This window comes from Doryrhamphus excisus, chromosome 2, assembly GCF_030265055.1.
Source record: "Doryrhamphus excisus isolate RoL2022-K1 chromosome 2, RoL_Dexc_1.0, whole genome shotgun sequence".
In the NCBI taxonomy this organism is placed as follows: Eukaryota; Metazoa; Chordata; class Actinopteri; order Syngnathiformes; family Syngnathidae; genus Doryrhamphus; species Doryrhamphus excisus.
The window spans coordinates 30305124-30325224 of record NC_080467.1 but is presented as its reverse complement, the minus strand read 5'-3'; the positions used below and the strand labels follow the sequence as shown (position 1 = coordinate 30325224).

The following is a 20101-nucleotide window of genomic DNA, read 5'->3' as shown; positions in this document are numbered from 1 at the left end:
GGATGGATGGATGGAGGGATGGATGGATGGATGGATGGAGGGATGAATGGATGGATGGATGGATGGATGGATGGAGGGATGGATGGATGGATGGATGGAGCGATGGATGGATGGATGGATGGATGGATGGAGGGATGGATGGATGGATGGATGGATGGATGGAGGGAGGGATGGATGGATGGATGGATGGAGGGATGGATGGATGGATGGATGGAGGGATGGATGGATGGTTGGATGGAGGGATGGATGGATGGATGGATGGATGGATGGAGGGAGGGATGGATGGATGGAGGGATGGATGGATGGATGGATGGAGGGATGGATGGATGGATGGAGGGAGGGATGGATGGATGGATGGATGGAGGGATGGATGGATCCTAACCCTTTCCATAACTTCATGGTACGGCATGAACAAAATAAACAGAATAAACAAATAAACATCCTTTTAGCCCTTATTAATAGCTGGATCTTCGTGTCGTAGCTATTGTTGACAGGATGCTAACAATAATAATGCATGTGCTGTATAAATAGCAGACATTAACAACAACTAATAATAATAATAATAATAATAATAATAATAATAATAATAGTAGTGCATGTAGCGCATAAAGAGCACAATGATGATGTTCGGCTGGTGTGAATGGAGGCGGATGAGAGCGGGTGGGGTGGGACTAAGAGGGTGGGGCAGAAAGGGGTGATGAAAGGCAAAACAGGTTGGGCAGCATCAGCACCAATGGCTTGATGGGGGGGGGGGGGGGTCATGCAGCCTGTTAAAGTGGTCAAGATGGCCGTGATGTGACGTGGAATGCATGATTGCACATTACGCAAGATGTCACGCGCCGTTATGATGATGCAGAAACTCCCCCAGAACCTGCTGTTCCAAATCCACCCCCCCCCCCCCCCCACATAGCCAGCACCCCCAACTGCTGACACACAGCTGGGGCTGGACACCCTGCTGGGCGCCCGAGATGAATGGGCTTTATTGTTGACATTAGCCCAAGATGGCTGCCGGTTGCTACGCTGACAGCGCACACCCGGATGAAGATGGTGGGGGCCGATGAAGAAGAGCGAGGACCACGCCATGCCGGGTGGGAGGCAGGGCGTGCCAACAGTGTAGGAATATGAAAAACATATTTCATAAGCTGGTGTTGTGGTCGGCTTGGTGAAGAAAAAACAAAAGGCTAAGAGATGAAAGACTTTGGGTTTCTAACGTGCCTCCATGCCCTCATCATCTGCATCCCAAGATGGTGGACATCATCAGTTCTCACAACAACAAGCTTCTGGCATGAGCAGCGACGTTGCTTTGGATCACTGATGATGCACTGGTGAAATATGAAATATGATATTTACGCTGATGGATCCATGACTAGCATCTAGCATGGAGGGCTTCCCAAGTTGGCCTGAAGCCGTGCTGAGAACGTCTGAGGTGATGGAAGGTGGTGGATGAGAAGCACATGAGGGCCATCTCCTGTTTGATGGACCACGCTTGCTTCACACACCAGAGAAATATGCTGACCTCCATCCAGTAGTTATGAAGTTAGCCTTCATAAAGGATACGTATAAAGGATGAAGGATCCTTCATCTTTTATATACAAAGGATGAAGGATGTAAAGGATGAAGGATTTAAGGATGAAGGATGTAAAGGATGAAGAATGTAAAGGATGAAGGATTTAAGGATGAAGGATGCAGGATGTAAAGGATGAAGAATGTAAAGGATGAAGAATGTAAAGGATGAAGGATTTAAGGATGAAGGATGTAGGATGTAAAGGATGAAGGATGTAAAGGATGAAGAATGTAAAGGATGAAGGATTTAAGGATGAAGGATGCAGGATGTAAAGGATAAAGAATGTAAAGGATGAAGGATTTAAGGATGAAGGATGTAGGATGTAAAGGATAAAGAATGTAAAGGATGAAGGATTTAAGGATGAAGGATGTAGGATGTAAAGGATAAAGAATGTAAAGGATGAAGGATGTAAAGGATGAAGGATGTAAAGGATGAAGGATGTAAAGGATGAAGGATGTAAAGGATGAAGGATGTAAAGGATGAAGAATGTAAAGGATGAAGGATTTAAGGATGAAGGATGTAGGATGTAAAGGATGTAAATGATGAAGGATATTAGGATGAAGGATATAAGGATGAAGGATATAAGGATGAAGGATATAAGGATGAAGGATATAAGGATGAAGGATGTAAAGGATGAAGGATGTAAAGGATGTAAAGGATGTAAAGGATGAAGAATGTAAAGGATGAAGGATTTAAGGATGAAGGATGTAGGATGTAAAGGATGAAGAATGTAAAGGATGAAGGATGTAAAGGATGAATGATGTAAAGGATGAAGGATATAAGGATGAAGGATATAAGGATGAAGGATGTAAAGGATGAAGGCTATAAGGATGAAGGATATAAGGATGAAGGCTATAAGGATGAAGGATATAAGGATGAAGGATATAATTGATATCAGTGCTGATCAGTGATATCAACGATATCAGTGGGCGGGCACCAAGATCAATTGAACATCATCAATAATCAATCGGCCCGTGCCTCCTTTCGGGAGGCGAAGCAAGGTGGCGTGACGTCAGCAGGGGAACTGATGCGGCTCATTAAGGACTTCCTACTGACGAAGAAAAGAAGCAAACAGGAGAAAACGTTCAAATGGTATTTTATGAATATTTGATGGAGAAAAAGAAGTGCAGTGATTGGGTTCCATCAAAGGGAATACACCAAGCCTTTAATAAAGTACAGCATACATCATTGTAGAGCAGCCTTACTGTACTTCATCTACAGTACTGGATATGCTTTCTCATATACAAAACTATCACGGGACCGGAGATATCAGCCATGAGCAGACACGTACTGTACATGTATATGTATGTATACATATACATATACGTATACGTATACATATACACATAGTACACACATATACACATAGTATATACATATACACATAGTACACATACACATAGTACATACACATAGATGTGTATACACATTCCAGAAGGTATTGAAGCAGCAGGTTGATACTGTCATTGAAGTCATGAGAAAGGTCAGGAAAGCCGTGATGATGGTGGAAAGCCGTGATGATGGTGGAAAGCCGTGATGATGGTGGAAAGCCGTGATGATGGTGGAAAGCCGTGATGATGGTGGAAAGCCGTGATGATGGTGGAAAGCCGTGATGACGGTGGAAAGCTGTGATGACGGTGGAAAGCCGTGATGACGGTGGAAAGCCGTGATGACGGTGGAAAGCCGTGATGACGGTGGAAAGCCGTGATGATGGTGGAAAGCCGTGATGATGGTGGAAAGCCGTGATGATGGTGGTGGAAAGCCGTGATGACGGTGGAAAGCCGTGATGATGGTGGAAAGCCGTGATGACGGTGGAAAGCTGTGATGACGGTGGAAAGCCGTGATGACGGTGGAAAGCCGTGATGACGGTGGAAAGCCGTGATGACGGTGGAAAGCCGTGATGATGGTGGAAAGCCGTGATGATGGTGGAAAGCCGTGATGATGGTGGTGGAAAGCCGTGATGACGGTGGAAAGCCGTGATGATGGTGGAAAGCCGTGATGATGGTGGAAAGCCGTGATGGTGGTGGAAAGCCGTGATGATGGTGGAAAGCCGTGATGATGGTGGAAAGCCGTGATGATGGTGGAAAGCCGTGATGATGGTGGTGGAAAGCCGTGATGATGGTGGAAAGCCGTGATGATGGTGGTGGAAAGCCGTGATGATGATGGAAAGCCGTGATGATGGTGGAAAGCCGTGATGATGGTGGTGGAAAGCCGTGATGATGGTGGAAAGCCGTGATGACGGTGGAAAGCCGTGATGATGGTGGAAAGCCGTGATGATGGTGGAAAGCCGTGATGATGGTGGAAAGCCGTGATGATGGTGGAAAGTCGTGATGATGGTGGAAAGCCGTGATGATGGTGGAAAGCCGTGATGATGGTGGTGGAAAGCCGTGATGATGGTGGAAAGCCGTGATGATGATGGTGGAAAGCCGTGATGATGGTGGAAAGCCGTGATGATGGTGGAAAGCCGTGATGATGGTGGAAAGCCGTGATGACGGTGGAAAGCCGTGATGACGGTGGAAAGCCGTGATGATGGTGGAAAGCCGTGATGATGGTGGAAAGCCGTGATGATGGTGGTGGAAAGCCGTGATGATGGTGGAAAGCCGTGATGATGGTGGTGGAAAGCCGTGATGACGGTGGAAAGCCGTGATGATGGTGGTGGAAAGCCGTGATGATGGTGGAAAGCCGTGATGATGGTGGAAAGCCGTGATGATGGTGGAAAGCCGTGATGACGGTGGAAAGCCGTGATGATGGTGGAAAGCCGTGATGATGGTGGAAAGCCGTGATGATGGTGGAAAGCCGTGATGACGGTGGAAAGCCGTGATGATGGTGGAAAGCCGTGATGATGGTGGAAAGCCGTGATGATGGTGGTGGAAAGCCGTGATGATGGTGGAAAGCCGTGATGATGGTGGAAAGCCGTGATGATGGTGGAAAGCCGTGATGACGGTGGAAAGCCGTGATGATGGTGGAAAGCCGTGATGATGGTGGAAAGCCGTGATGATGGTGGAAAGCCGTGATGATGGTGGAAAGCCGTGATGATGGTGGTGGAAAGCCGTGATGATGGTGGAAAGCCGTGATGATGGTGGAAAGCCGTGATGACGGTGGAAAGCCGTGATGATGGTGGAAAGCCGTGATGATGGTGGAAAGCCGTGATGACGGTGGAAAGCCGTGATGATGATGGAAAGCCGTGATGATGGTGGAAAGCCGTGATGACGGTGGAAAGCCGTGATGATGGTGGAAAGCCGTGATGATGGTGGAAAGCCGTGATGATGGTGGAAAGCCGTGATGATGGTGGAAAGCCGTGATGATGGTGGAAAGCCGTGATGATGGTGGAAAGCCGTGATGATGGTGGACCCGTCGTCCGACCCGGCAGGGTGACGTGACCTCCGGATCGACGAGTCGTCCAAGTCCAGTGAGGGGCAGAGGGGGGGCCCCGAGACGGGTTCCTCGGGATGCGCTGCCAGGCTTCGGGTCTCCTTGCAGCGGTGCAGCTTCACGTGCTTGCACAGGGGGCTGGGGTGCGTGTAGGCCTTGATGCAGCCCCCAGCCTTGCACGCGTACGGCTTGGCGTGGGAGTGGACCAGGGAATGTTTCTTCCGGTCGCTGCTGGTGGCCAACTTCCGGTTGCAGCCCTCCAACCCGCACTGGAAAGGTTTTTCTCCTGGGGGAGGGACAAGGATGGCCTGGTTATGCACGCCGGCCGGGTCGGCTAGCACATCCACATTATTATGACATATATAGCATACATCTTTATCCTAGAAAATATGACTAGCATATACATTTATCCAAGAAAATATGACTAGCATACATCTTTATCCTAGAAAATATGACTAGCATATATACATTTATCCAAGAAAATATGACTAGCATACATCTTTATCCTAGAAAATATGACTAGCATACATCTTTATCCTAGAAAATATGACTAGCATATATACATTTATCCAAGAAAATATGATGAGCATACATCTTTATCCTACGAAATATGACTAGCATATACATTTATCCTAGAAAATATGACAAGCATATATCATATCCTATGAACTATGACTAGCATATACATTTATCCTAAAAAATATGATGAGCATACATCTTTATCCTAGGAAATATGACTAGCATATAGACGTATCCTTGAAAAATATGACCTGCATATACATTTATCCTAAAAAAATATGACTATCATTCAAATGAATAATATCTTATATTTCAATTTAGATATAGAACTATTGGAATGATGATGTTTATGTTTGCTATATTATGAAAAAGGTGGGGTTGTTGAAGCGAGAGAAAGAAGTTTTTGGAAATTAATAAATCATCTTCATCAACTAATGTGCAATAAAATTCATAAGGTTCATATTCATGTAACGATATGCAGATGGCTGTGCTTGCATTGCATCATAATGAATATTAATATTCTCATAATCATCTTTTATTCCATTTTTAGCTTTGCAATAAAACTACATATAGCCCCACTCTACTGTACTCTACTGTACTCTACTCTACTCTACTGTACTCTACTCTACTGTACTCTACTGTAGTGAATGTGGGTCATGTTGCAATGCTGTAAGTGTTTGCAAGCACTTTCCATGCAGTGTGTGTGTGTGTGTGTGTGTGCGTGTGTGTGTGTGTGTGTGTGTGCGTGTGTGTGTATCGCATTGCAGGCGCGTGCCAGATGAAGGACGTGTGTGTGAATGCAGGAAGTGCGCGTGTGCAGGAGGACATCGGGTGGTTATGAAATATGTCCCGGGTCATATTTCCTTATGTGTCTATAGTGTAATATTTGACATCACACATTCTAATGGAATATTCGTCATATGTGTACAGTAATATTTACACGTCACGTGCTACGATGGTATGTTGAAATATTCAAATGATATTTTTGTCCTCCAAAAAAGGCCTCGGCGTGTTTACACTATTTCCCCTGCTCGCATCGGCATCTTGGATGCACACACACACACACGCACACACGCACACACGCACACACGGACGCATGCACGCACGCACCCATGCGCGAAACGGCCACGTCACGAGCTCTCGGGCGTCCCAGGATTTATTTGAGAATTTGACTGGAATGATATGGGAGCGGCCTTTTCCCAATGCAGCCTACACGCACACGCACACGCACACGCACGCCACTATAGGCCCATCGCTGCATAGTGTATGCAATATTACACTTGGAATGGTACTAAAATACCAATATTGCTAAATTGTACTTTGTAAAAGAAAATAGACATGCCAATATGATGAGGCAGAGCTTTAAATATGAATATGCATCATGGTGCCAGCACAGGCAAATATTATTATTATTATATAATAATTATATTATTATTATTATCATTGTCTTATTACCATGAAATAATACTTAGTATTTTTCACTTGAACTTTGCAATGAGTAAAGATTTGGATTATTCAGTAATGCAAGTAAATATTCAAGTATTCAAGTAAATGATCAATGTCTTCAAAGACGATCTCTGGGGGGGGGGGTACTGTATGACAAGCATATGTAATTATTCATATTAGAATAAATCTAATTACTCTTATTGGAATATAATAGCATATATAATTATTCTTATTAGAATATCATATTGTGTGCATGCTGGGTGTAAATGAAGGAAAGAAAGAGTGCAGTAAGTATGTATGTACTGTATGTACTGTTTGTACTGCATGTACTGCATGTACTGCATATACTGCATGAACTGTATGTACTGTATATGTGTGTGTGTGTGCATATGTGTGTAAAAATGTGTATTTGTGTGTAATGTGTGTATGTGTGTAAATGTGTGTAAAAATGTGTATTTGTGTGTAATGTGTGTATACGTGTATACGTGTGCTCATGTGTTCACGTGCACCTTCACGTGTAAAGTACCATGAGATAACTGCTGGTGTGATTTTCCGCTATAGAAATAAATGGAATTGAAATGCTATGTACTGTATGGATGTACTGCATGTACTGCATGTACTGCATGTACTGCGTGTACTGCGTGTACTGCGTGTACTGCATGTACTGCATGTGCTGCATCTATCCATATTGGTGAACGAACCTGTGTGAGTCCTCTCGTGGATTTTCAGGTTCTCTGACCTGGCAAAGAGTTTGGGGCATCCGTGGAAGGGGCAAGGGAAGGGTTTCTCCCCGTGTGGACCCTGACGTGGTTGACCAGCTTGTATTTGGCTTTGAAGGGCTTCCCGTCCCGGGCGCACCCCTCCCACTGACACGCGTACTCGGCCAGCTCGCCTCCCCCGACGTGCTCCGCGGTCACATGGCCGACGAGCTCGTGCACGGTCCGGAAGGCAGCGGAGCAAGGCACCTCCGGGCCGGTCCACTCGCACGCCAGCACCGGCTTCACCGCGGCTTCGGCGCACCCGAAGAGAGGCTCGCACAGACCCGGGAACCGCCGCCCGCCTTCCTTGAGACCGACGGTGCCTCCGTACGGGTGGTTCCGGGCGAGGAGGTCCCGGGCAGCCCGAGCATCATCTGGGCGGCGTCGCTGCCGGAGGCCCGCTCCGGATGGAAGCTGCCGAGAAACGTCGCTGTCCCGCTGAAGCGGCGGTACCGTGAGGCCCCGCCACGCTGGTTACCTTTCGACGGTGCCGGGCGGCATGCCGCCTCCGACGAGGAAGCCCCCGGGGCCGCCGGGCTCCGCGAAGCGGTCTACGTACGCGCCGGACCTCGCCTCGGGGTAGTCTCGCAAAGCGCGAGAGGGGCAAAGTTTTAAGGAAGTGCCAGCGGGGAGTCCCGTGTGCCCCCCTGCCAAAGGGGGCAGCGCCACGCTGGGCTCACCGCTCCTCTCCCCGGGACCGACGCTAGGGAGAGGCCAGCCGCTAAACCTGGCCAGGCTTGTCATGCTTGGGGTGCCGTGTTAAGTTCGCAACGACCCCCCCCCCCCCCCCCCCACCCCCACCCCCACCACCCCACTCGCACACGGGACGGGACGTTGCCATTTATCATCTGCGTGTGAAACTGGTGGCCGTGAACTTCGCTGTGCACAAACACGCGGGGTGCGTGACGTTGGTGGGGGTCTTTCGGCCTCTTGATTTGTGGCAGAAACCCACCCGGTAAAAGTAGAAGTGCCCCCAACAAAATAAAAGCACAGCAGGCACAGCCGCCTTTTCAAATGGGAGCCTTGGGATTGGCTGCAGTGCAGTGATTGACAGCCACCGTCTTCTTTTTGGGGGGGGTCTGGGGGGGCTCTGCACGACGTCCCTTTTTCAAATCGAGCAGAGAAAATGCTTTGAAAAGTGCCTGCAGTACCCGCGAATATTGCTCGGAGCGTTTCTTGCCCCCCCCCAAGACAATCCACGGGGGGGGGGGGGGGGGGTCATTGAACATGGCAGCAGCACAACACAAGACAAGTACTGACCACCTCGTACTACACGTAGTACTACCCAAATACATATGCAGTACTCCTACTGAAACTCCAGCATGCAAGACTGCTTGAACTTCGGCACCAATGCAACAAGTACACAAGTACTCACTACATACGCAGTAAACTACACATGTGTGCATATATGCCAGCAGTAGTATTTATGCAGTATAGTTGTGGGTAGGTGTAGAAATACACTCACAGGAGTAATGTTCTGTATTATTATTCTTTTTCAATATTATATAAAATAGAATATTTGAAACTGTGAAACTTGTCATTGCACGTGTCTGCAGATATATATGTATATACTGCATATGATGTATACTGTATATATTGTATATACTGCATATGATGTATATTGTATATACTGTATATTTAGTATGCTGCATATACAATGTATGTACTTTATGTGCTGTAAACTGTAAAATTGATATTGTATTGTTATTGGTATGGATATGGATGTGGATATTGATACTGGTATGGATATGGATATGGATATGGATATGGATATATAGTGTAGATGGTAAAGGAGGCAGGAGAGGAGGCCAAGGAAGGTTCATAAGTAATAAGTATATGAGTAAGTTCATATTTGGCTGCAAATCAAGAAAAGTTATTTTCTTAAAAGTCGCCACAACATTCATATGCATAAATACAATTTCATTTCCTTATGCTTCTTTTTCTACATTTGACTATATATATATATATATATATATATATATATATATATATATATATATATATATATATATATATATATATATATATATATATATTATTGTGATTGTTGCTGTAATTATTATTCTGATTATTATTATTGTTGTTGTTATTATGATTATATGATTATTTAGATATGGATGTGTTTTAGCCATATATGAGTGATGAAGCTTGAACAAATATTATTATTATTGTTGTTGTTGTTGTTGTTATTGTTATTATTATTATTATTATTATTATTATTATTATTATTATTATTATTATTATTATTATTATTATTATTATTATTATTATTTCAGTATTAAAGTACAGATCTCTGCAAACAATCCCGGAATGAAATAGACTAATGAGTCATCAAATGTATTCTATCACAAAAGTATGCTAAAACAACAAAGTAGGTAGAAAGTACACACACACACACACACACACACACACACACAAGCATGTTGTCTTTGACTCCCATTGAACAAGTCATGTTGCTTGTATGAAATATGCTACCATAAGAATATTCAGTCATTTTGGCCTTCCACCCAAAATGAGCAGAAATCCTCCAGGCGTCATTAACTACACACACACACACACACACACACACACACACACACACACACACACACACACACACACACACACACACACACACAGGCATGATTTACGAGCAATCATAAACACAAAATAATCAATTAGACATAAAAACATGCTCACTTCATATTCTTCACTTCCTGAAATATAATAACAATAATATTCATCAATCACATTAAATAAAGAATATGCATTATGTGTGTGTGTGTGTGTGTGTGTGTATGTGTGTGTCCACCGAAGGCAAGCATGAAGTGGATCCATGTTACCTGTACATACACAGCAACCACGGAGGCCGAGACATTGAAGCAAAGACGGCCAAGGACGCTTCATGCCCAGCCCTCCATCATCACCATCATCACCATCATCACCATCATCACCACCATCACCATCATCACCACCATCACCATCATCACCATCATCACCATGCAGCGAGTGTATAGTACAAGGAGATAAGGAGCCTAGGAGCCAGTGTACGTTTGGCCAAGGAGGTAAGAAGTAGCATGCTAATTAAAGGTAGCCATGCTGCTGGCTGCTCGGTGCTGCTCGGTGCTGCTCGGTGCTGCTCGGTGCTGCTCGGTGCTGCTCGGTGCTGCTCGGTGCTGCTCGGTGCTGCTCGGTGCTGCTCGGTGCTGCTCGGTGCTCGTCAGCAGGTGAGTGACCAAAATAAGATGGGAAAGGCAGCTTCATTGGAGGAGGATTAGCGGCAACAAAAGCCCGCGTGTGTATTCTTCCACGACAATGCAGGTGATGTACAACAATACCGCTTTATCGTGTACAGCAGCTAAAGCTTCCACTCACTCCAAGCCCGGCCTTCCATCCACGGTGCCTTCACGTTTTTCCACTTTCCACTGTGGGCCTGCCCTGCCGCTAAATGAAGCGATCTTCGCTCTTTCAAATAAACACCAGTGATGATGTGTTCAAGTACACGCGTGTACTTTTGGGACAGGGAAATAAATGACATGGAAAAATAGAATGCCATTCAAATAAATCCTCTGAAGATGATCACGCATCAATTGATAAGGCCTGGCCCTCTCGGGCGCCCACGCATGGGCCCGACCCGGTCCCCAGGTGAGCCCTCCCGGATGTACGCCAGCACAGCGGTAGAGGTGTCCTGTGGTTTAGGATGACGCGCATGCTCGGTTTGGAAGCAGATGAGGTTAGACGCAATGATGGGAAGTCCTGACCGGAACAATCTCACTACTACACGAGTACTCTTCCTGTGGGACATCAGGCTGGGACTAAAGTACTTTTCTAAAGTACACTTTATACCCCTTTAAAATGCTTTTAGCATTTTTATTATCACCGGAATTATGAATAGTATTATTACTAGTATTACAAATACAGAAAAGCACATACTGCAATGAAATACAATAATAATAATATTATTATTATTATCGTATTTCTTTCATTTCATTCGTTCATTATACATAATAATAATAATTATTATTATTATCATTATTAGTAGTAGCAGTAATAGTAGTAGTTGAAGTAGTTGAAATACAGAAAAGCACATACAGCAATGATAGAAATACAATTATTATTATTATTATTTAGTAGTAGTAGTAGTAGTAGCAGCAGCAGCAGTAGTAGTAGTAGTATAAATACAGAAAAGCACATACAGCAATGAAAGACATACAATAATAATTATTATTAGTAGTAGTAGCAGCAGTAGTAATAGTAGTGGTAGTAGTAGTAGTAGTAGTAGTAGTAGTAGTAGTAGTATAATGCATGAAGGAAAGCCGCATGTGAAAGGCGCTAAGCTGCTTTCGGTGGTCCCTCTTATAAAAGCATTTTTCTATTTCTAAAGGGGGCAACATGGCAAACATGGCAAACATGGCAAACATGGCATTTTAATGTTAAGGAAAGTTAAGACTCCATCAAACAGGTGGATGGATGGATGGATGGATGGATGGATGGATGGATGGGTGGATGGATGGGTGGATGGATGGGTGGATGGGTGGATGGATGGATGGATGGATGGATGGGTGGATGGATGGATGGGTGGATGGGTGGATGGGTGGGATGATGGGTGGATGGATGGATGGATGGATGGATGGATGGATGGGTGGATGGATGGATGGGTGGATGGGTGGATGGGTGGGATGATGGGTGGATGGATGGATGGATGGATGGGTGGATGGATGGGTGGGTGGGTGGATGGATGGGTGGATGATGGATAATGGGTGGATGGATGAATAGATGGATGGATGGGTGTGGATGGATGGAAAGATGGATGATGTGGCTGAGTGAATGATGGATGGATGGATGGATGGATGAATGGATGGGTGGATGGGTGGATGGGTGGATGGATGGATGGATGGATGGATGAATGGATGGATGGGTGGATGGATAGATGGGTGGATGGATGGATGGGTGGATGATGGATAATGGGTGGATGGATGAATAGATGGATGGATGGGTGTGGATGGATGGAAAGATGGATGATGTGGCTGAGTGAATGATGGATGGATGGATGGATATGGATGGGTGAATAATGGAGGGATAGATACCTGGATGGATGGATGATGGATTTGGATGGGTGAATGATGGATGGGTGGATGGGTAAATGATGGATGGATGTGGCTGGGTGAATGATAGATGGGTGATGGATGGATGTGGCTGGGTGAATGATGGATGGATGGATGGATGTGGCTGGGTGAATGATGGATGGATGGATGGATGTGGCTGGGTGAATGATGGATGGATGGATGGATGTGGATGGGTGAATGATGGATGGATGTGGATGGGTGAATGATGGATGGGTGATGGATGGCTGGATGGATGTGGCTGGGTGAATGATGGATGGCTGGATGGATGTGGCTGGGTGAATGATGGGTGGATGGATGGGTGGATAGATGAGGCTGGGTGAATGATGGGTGGATGGATGGATGTGGCTGGGTGAATGATGGGTGGATGGATGGATGGATGTGGCTGGGTGAATGATGGATGGGTGAATGATGGATGGGTGATGGATGGATGAATGGATGTGGCTGGGTGAATGATGGGTGGATGGATGGATGTGGCTGGGTGAATGATGGATGGATGGATGGATGGATGTGTACTAAGAGTAGTGGAAACAGTAAAGTTGCGTGAACTTGATGAGATAGTATGTGTCTATGCATGCATGTGTCCTGCAGGGGGTCAGAGGTCAGTAGCCTTCTGAAAAGAGGTCAATGCAACCCCCCCAATACTCCCTTTTGGTTTACCCCCCCCCCCCCCCCAAAAAAAAAAAAAATCTTAGGATATTACAATTGCTGCCACCCCCCCATCATCATCATCCACACATACCCCCCCCCCCCATTGAGTTTTTTGCTGGAAGGGAAAAAGCCCCCCCCCCCCCCCCCCGCCCCTTTACCCAAAACCTCTTTTAAGCCCCTCAATAAAACTGGCTGTTTGCCAGGGACACATCATTATATGGATATAAATATATCTGGATGAATATGAATATCAATGTACATGGATAGGTGGATATCGATGATTATCGATATAAATATATATGGACAAATATCATATGCATATAAAGATGATATTGATAAAGATGATGTTGATATAAATATGATATGGATAAAAATGGTATTTATATAAATATGACGTGGATATAAATATGATATGGCAATAAATATGATACGCATAAATATGATATGGATATAACTATGATATAAATATATATATATATGTGTGTGTGTGGATATAAATATAAATATATGGATATGAATCCGACAGGGATAGGGACAAACATGGCCAGATGGTTGACTTTTACGCATTTTTGCTGCCACCGAGGCCGCCCAATGCGATCCATGTGGAACCGACGCCGGTCCCGTTCGGGTGCCGGGTCCAGAGTGCTGCTCCGGGCTCCAATGGCCGGTATTTACCTGCACAACCTCGCCGAGGAGAGCCAATCAAACTCGGGCAGGCAGCGCCGAGCTGCCATCTTCAATAGCGAGCGGTGCCAATCACTGGAAATCCAGCCAATTAGCGTGCTCCCTCCAGGTCACGTGCGGGGCTGAGAGGCGGCCGCCGATTGGCCGCCGCGGCACAGCCTCCCCAGTTCATTTATGTTCTGGGAGTGAGTGATTGACTTTATCAGTCCAAGGACATCATCCGCCTGGAAAGGGGGGGAAGTTTGATCCTCTTTCTCGCGGACCCAACGGGAGTTTTCTCCCCTTCCTCCCAAGTGTTGAAAGGATCCTCGGTCGCGTTTCGAGGGGGTAACATTTTTGGGGGGCTTTCCTTTTTGACGGCGCGGTGACCGAAGCTCGCGCGCTCCGCTAAACTGGATTTTAAATTGTTTTCTTCCTAAGTTTCCTCCCCCTCCCCTTCCCACGCTCATGACTATGCTTCTCGATAGCGGTCCGCAGTTCGCGTCGCTAGGAGTGGGCGGCTTCGGGACACCACGGCACCACCACGACATCGGCAACAGGGACCCGAGCCTCGGACTGAACCCCTTCAGCGAGTCCTCTCACTCGGCGGCGTTCAAGATCAGCCCCGTAGGCCACGACATCGCCTCCGGCCAGACGTCGGCCTTCACCCCGCAAGCCGGGGGATATGCGGCCGCCCTGGGACACGCACACGGCGGCCAGGTGGGCTCGTACGGCGGAGGGGCGTTCAACTCGACGCGGGACTTTCTCTTCCGGAACCGGAGCGTGGGAGAGACCGCGGCGCCGAGCGCCCAGCACGGGATCTTCGCCGCCTCGGCCGGGAGCCTCCACGGGCCGCCGGGGATCGCGGACAACCCCGGACACCTCTTATTTCCCGGACTCCACGACCAAGGGGTGAGCCACTCCGCGCCGAGCGGACACGTCGTCAACGGCCAAATGCATCTGGGCTTGCGCGGGGACATTTTCGGGCGGGCCGACCCCTACCGGCCGGTGGCCAGTCCACGCGCGGACCCGTACGCGGCGCAGCTGCACAACTACAACCACCCCATCAACATGAACATGGGCGTGAACGTGCCGAGCCACCACGGCCCGGGGGCCTTCTTCAGGTACATGCGGCAGCCCATCAAGCAAGAGCTGTCGTGCAAGTGGATCGACGAGCACCAGATGAGCAGACCCAAAAAGACCTGCGACAGAACTTTCAGCACCATGCACGAGATGGTCACGCACGTGTCCATGGAGCACGTCGGCGGCCCGGAGCAGAGCAACCACGTCTGCTACTGGGAGGACTGCCCGCGCGAGGGAAAGTCCTTTAAGGCCAAGTACAAACTCGTCAACCACATCCGGGTGCACACCGGGGAGAAGCCCTTCCCCTGCCCCTTCCCGGGGTGCGGCAAAATATTCGCCCGCTCGGAGAACTTGAAAATACACAAAAGAACACACACGGGTAAGACGTGCGCCACTTTTTTTGTTTTTTTTTTTTTACTGCTGCGGCTTTTCTGGTGTGTGTGTGTGTGTGTGTGTGTGTGTTGGGGGGTTGGGGGGGGGGAACTGTTGCTTCACTGTTTACTAAAGTCACAGCAGACGCCATCAATAAGCCAAGACTACACTCGTAGTACTCGTAGAAATATACATTCTACACACTTATTATTACTTTTTATTACTATAAAACCCGCCATTCATACAAATATGTGTAGATGAAAATATACATTCTACCCACTTATTGCTGCATGTTTTTATTACTATAAAAAAATGTGTGTACATCGTAATATTCATTTCTACCCACTTATTATTACTTTTTATTACTACAAAGGCCGCCATTCATACAGTCCATGTGTAGATGGAAATATACATTCTACCCACTTATTATTATATTTTTTTTATTACTATAAAACCCGCCATTCATACAGTCCATGTGTAGATGGAAATATACACTCCACCCACTTATTGCTGCATGTTTTTATTATATTTAAAAAGCCGCCATTCATACAATTATGTGTAGATAGAAATATAAATTTCTACCCAGGTATTATTAGTTTTTATGATTATAAAACTCGCCATTCATACAGTCTATGTGTAGATAGAAGTATACCGATGTACCCACTTATTGCTGCATATTTTTATTACGATAAAACCCGCCATTCATACAAATATGTGTAGACAGAAATATACCTTTCTACCCACTTATGGCTGCATGTTTTTATTATTATAAAAGCCGCCATTCATACAAATATGTGTAGACAGAAATATACCTTTCTACCCACTTATGGCTGCATGTTTTTATTATTATAAAAGCCGCCATTCATACAAATATGTGTAGATAGAAATATACATTTTATGACTCGAAAAGCCGCCATTCCAATTTGTAAATACAAATGTATATTCTATTCTCTCATTGGCTGGCCCATGCATGCGTGCTGCACGTGTTTATGGTTATGAAGCCGCCATTCATGCCCCGTGCGTGCGTCTCGTGCGTGTCCGTGCATTCCGCAGGTGAGAAGCCCTTCAAGTGTGAATTCGACGGCTGTGACAGACGCTTCGCCAACAGCAGCGACCGGAAGAAGCACATGCACGTGCACACGTCAGACAAGCCCTACATCTGCAAAGTGTGCGACAAGTCGTACACGCACCCCAGCTCTCTCAGGAAACACATGAAGGTCATTCACGCACACGCACACGCACACGCACACCACTTCTTCAATGGGCCTCTTTTTTGCGTGTGCGCTAATGTTGCTTTCAATGAAAAATAATAACAATAATATCCTGCAATGGAATATATATTTCATACATTTAACCCCCAACCCCTCTCTCCTCCCCCGCGAAGGTCCACGAGTCCCAAGGCTCGGAGTCCTCCCCGGCAGCAAGCTCCGGATACGAATCGTCCACACCCCCGGTCCTGGTCTCGGCCTCCAGCGAAGACCCGACAAAAACCCCCCCGTCGGCCGTGCAGAACACATCCGGGCACGGCGAGGGTCTGGCGCCGAACTTTAACGAATGGTACGTTTGAGGAAGCCGTTTGGATTTGTTGTTTCGAAGCGAGCCCTGAGAGGCTGGCTTCCCCGAGTCCTGGTCCACTAAAACGCCCCCATCCTAGCACGGCGGGCCCAGAACCAAGCCAGCTCGGTGCAGCTCAGGATCACCCGGATCGGACTTTTCACTCGCGACACATCCAAACACGCGCACGCGCACGACTTTCTCACGTCACTTCTTTTTAGTTGAAAAGCAAAACGTTTATTTTTCCTTTCATGTATTTTCTCAAGTTGTATTTAACAAAGAAAAGGAATAAAAAGTGGATTATTTCACTCTGTTTTATAATATTATCAGATTAAAAAAAAAAGGGGGGGGGGGTGCAAATTGATTGTTGGAACTCCAGTCTTAAGAAACCGTGCCAAAGTCTTTTTTGTCATGAACTTGAAGACAGTTTAAAAAGAAAAACCTGCTAAATGAATATTCTACTCGTGAATGTACTTCCTTGTTTGATGGGTCCAATCTGTTGTCAACGTCCGTTTTCAGGTGCAAATAAAAAACGCAATGTGCTACTAGTTGAATATAAGGTTGCCTTTTGTTAATATGCCGTTGTAAATACATATCCATGATGCCATATTTATCCCTTTGTAATTTAATTCAGCTCGGAAACGTCAAAAAGATATTTATGGAAAATGTTTGTGTTTGTAAGAAGAAGTGTACACTTTGGCAAAGATGACAAAGATCCGTCGTGGCGATTGTTTATCTTTTGTCTTTTCCTTTTCTTGCTTAACCGCTAGGCCTACACATGTCTTATTGACATGAATAATACATGTCTATATGAATATGACTCCTGTACGACGCCCACCGGTACAGGTCTAGCGAGCTAGTTAGCCTTTGTAGAGTGGACGTAGGTCTGTAGCATCGAAAGAACCAATCCACTTGGACACCGGTCCCGGCTGTGTCTTTGTGCGAGTGCGTTTCTCCGTGTGGTCGGCGGCCGAGGAACGAAAGGCCGTTTTCTGTCTGTCGGCTTGCGTCGTTGCAAATGTTGCAAATGTTGCAAATGTTGCAAATGTTGCAAATGTTGCAAATGTTGCAAATGTTGCAAATGTTGCAAATGTTGCAAATGTAATTCTCCCGTGGAACTTGTGCTGTTTGCTATGTTGTCGAGATGGCTTTTCTTTTTCTTTCCAAATCTTCTAGCGGAGTGGGTGGGGGGTTGGGGGGGTGGGTGGGGTGGGGGGGGGGGGGGGTGCAAAGAGTTACGGCATTGCATTGTAACAGAAATATTATGCAGACGCAAATATTGTACTCGCAGGAGAGCAATTTCACACCACCAGCACCAACTTTCCGATCCAATGTCAAAAAGTACCTCGTTACAGGACACAGTATATAAATACCTTTATTTAAGGACATGGTCTAAGGAGTATATGTTTTATATGCTATTTTCTATACTTTGCTTTCAAAAAGAACTACTTTTTCTTACGGCCGCCCGTCACTATGGCAACGATGGTCTGTATCATATGAATAGACAGCACGAATGTGATGTTGATGGCGCACAACGGGAGGGGGGAAACACCTTCTAGTGGATATGGATATTAAGATGGATATGGATATTAATATGGATATGGATGTGTCCCGACCATTAGCCTGAGCCTGTACCAGCTAATACACCACCAGGCTAAAGGTTCCTTCTTCTTATTCTTGGTTTTTTTAAGGCTGTGTGTATTCATTTCTTTTGAAGGCAAAAATGTGACTTTTTGTGGTGGGGGGGGGTGGGGGGGGGGCATTGGAATTAAACGACTGTGCAAAAAGAGCTGTCCACTTGGTTGTCTTTTATGCTCGTGCGTGTTTGTGCCCTGCGTGCCTGTTGGAGTCAGACTGCGAGGAGTCACTTGAACTTGACACCAAAGGAGGCGCCATTTTAGTATCTTGGCTGTGCGTGTGCGTGTGCGTGAGCGTGTGCGTGAGGTAAAGCATCTATCATGTCAGACCTGGAGGTTCATGCAACTTGTTTTGGCTAAGAAGAAAGGGGGTCCCCCTAACGGCCAAGTGAGGGGGGGCGTGCAGACCCAAGTTCTCAGAAGAGATGTGGGCATCACCTTCGGAAATATTTCACACTCATTCACGTCTTCCTCCCCACTTTGGCGCATGCGCGACCTTTCCTTGGGTTTTTCTTTTCAGCGCCCCCCCCCCCAAACCCACTCTTGTCCCCTTGCCTCCCTCCCCTCCTCGGCTCTTCTCGTCGCACATTTCAGTTCCCCCGTGACGTGGAATAAGAGAGCCCGGAATGGGGTTGTGTTTTCAGGGGGAAGCGGGAAGGAGAGCAAGCGGAGCAGGAAGGAACGTGCATGGAAGCTTGACGCCTCGCTTGCAGGAACGGATTAGGACGCCGTGCAGCAGGCAGCAGGCTGGCTGGCTGGCTGGCTGGCTGGCTGGCCGAGGGTCTGTTGCCTGCATGTGGGCAAGGAGGATGGCAGCTGGCTGTTGGCACCGGCTGATGGTCTCCTCTCAGGGAGGGGGGACGTGAACGCACGCATGCGGGACAGAGGGGGGAAGAGAAGCGGCTAAAAAGCAAATATTACCGACGGCGTGTGGTTGTCGATGTGGGGTTGATTGGTCAAACACCTCCACCCCCCCCCCCCATCCCACCTTCCTGGCAGCGAAGAGTATTTGCCGGCTAAGCGGAAGGGAGGCGAGCTCTATAAGAGGATCACCCGACACAAGCAGGTCCCCAACGCCCTTTGTCACGCAAGCGCCAGACGCCGTACAGTAAACGCCACTGCTGTGGCATCAATCAATTACAGTAGTACTACACGCTACCACTACACTACTACTAGTATACAGTATAGTCATACCCTCATTCTACAAACGTTATTCCGTACTAGCGTCTTCTCTTATGCTTGGCACTGCTACACCGGCACGGGAATGCTCAAGGGCACTTAAGCAGCTGATCTCTGACCACATGACATATGGATATAGAGTAAATATACCTGTAGGGTTGGCCCATATTTCTGATATACGGTAGAGATTGTTCCTTTGAG

General features: G+C 46.7%; 2 protein-coding genes across 3 annotated transcripts in view; one reads left to right on the top strand and one right to left on the bottom strand.

Annotated features, from left to right (window-relative positions):
* zic6 (zic family member 6) overlaps positions 1–8403 on the bottom strand; it is a 14429-nt gene extending 6026 nt beyond the window's left edge. Inside the window, 5 exon segments of the mRNA XM_058061752.1 lie at positions 4808–5222; positions 7603–7695; positions 7698–8015; positions 8018–8073; positions 8138–8403. Of these exon segments, the coding sequence (XP_057917735.1) occupies positions 4808–5222; positions 7603–7695; positions 7698–8015; positions 8018–8073; positions 8138–8403 (1148 nt within the window).
* A 5886-nt stretch (positions 8404–14289) lies between these two features.
* Positions 14290–17643, top strand: zic3 (zic family member 3 heterotaxy 1 (odd-paired homolog, Drosophila)). 2 transcript variants are annotated; one of them, XM_058064518.1, is made up of 3 exons: positions 14290–15537; positions 16584–16747; positions 16915–17643. In XM_058064518.1, exons 1-3 carry the CDS (start codon positions 14544–14546, stop codon positions 17095–17097), a joined length of 1341 nt encoding a protein of 446 aa, XP_057920501.1. In that variant the 5' UTR covers positions 14290–14543; the 3' UTR covers positions 17098–17643. The 2 variants fall into 2 exon arrangements, with proteins under 2 accessions (XP_057920501.1, XP_057920502.1); XM_058064519.1 differs by lacking the exon at positions 16584–16747.
* The last annotated feature ends 2458 nt before the right edge of the window (positions 17644–20101 follow it).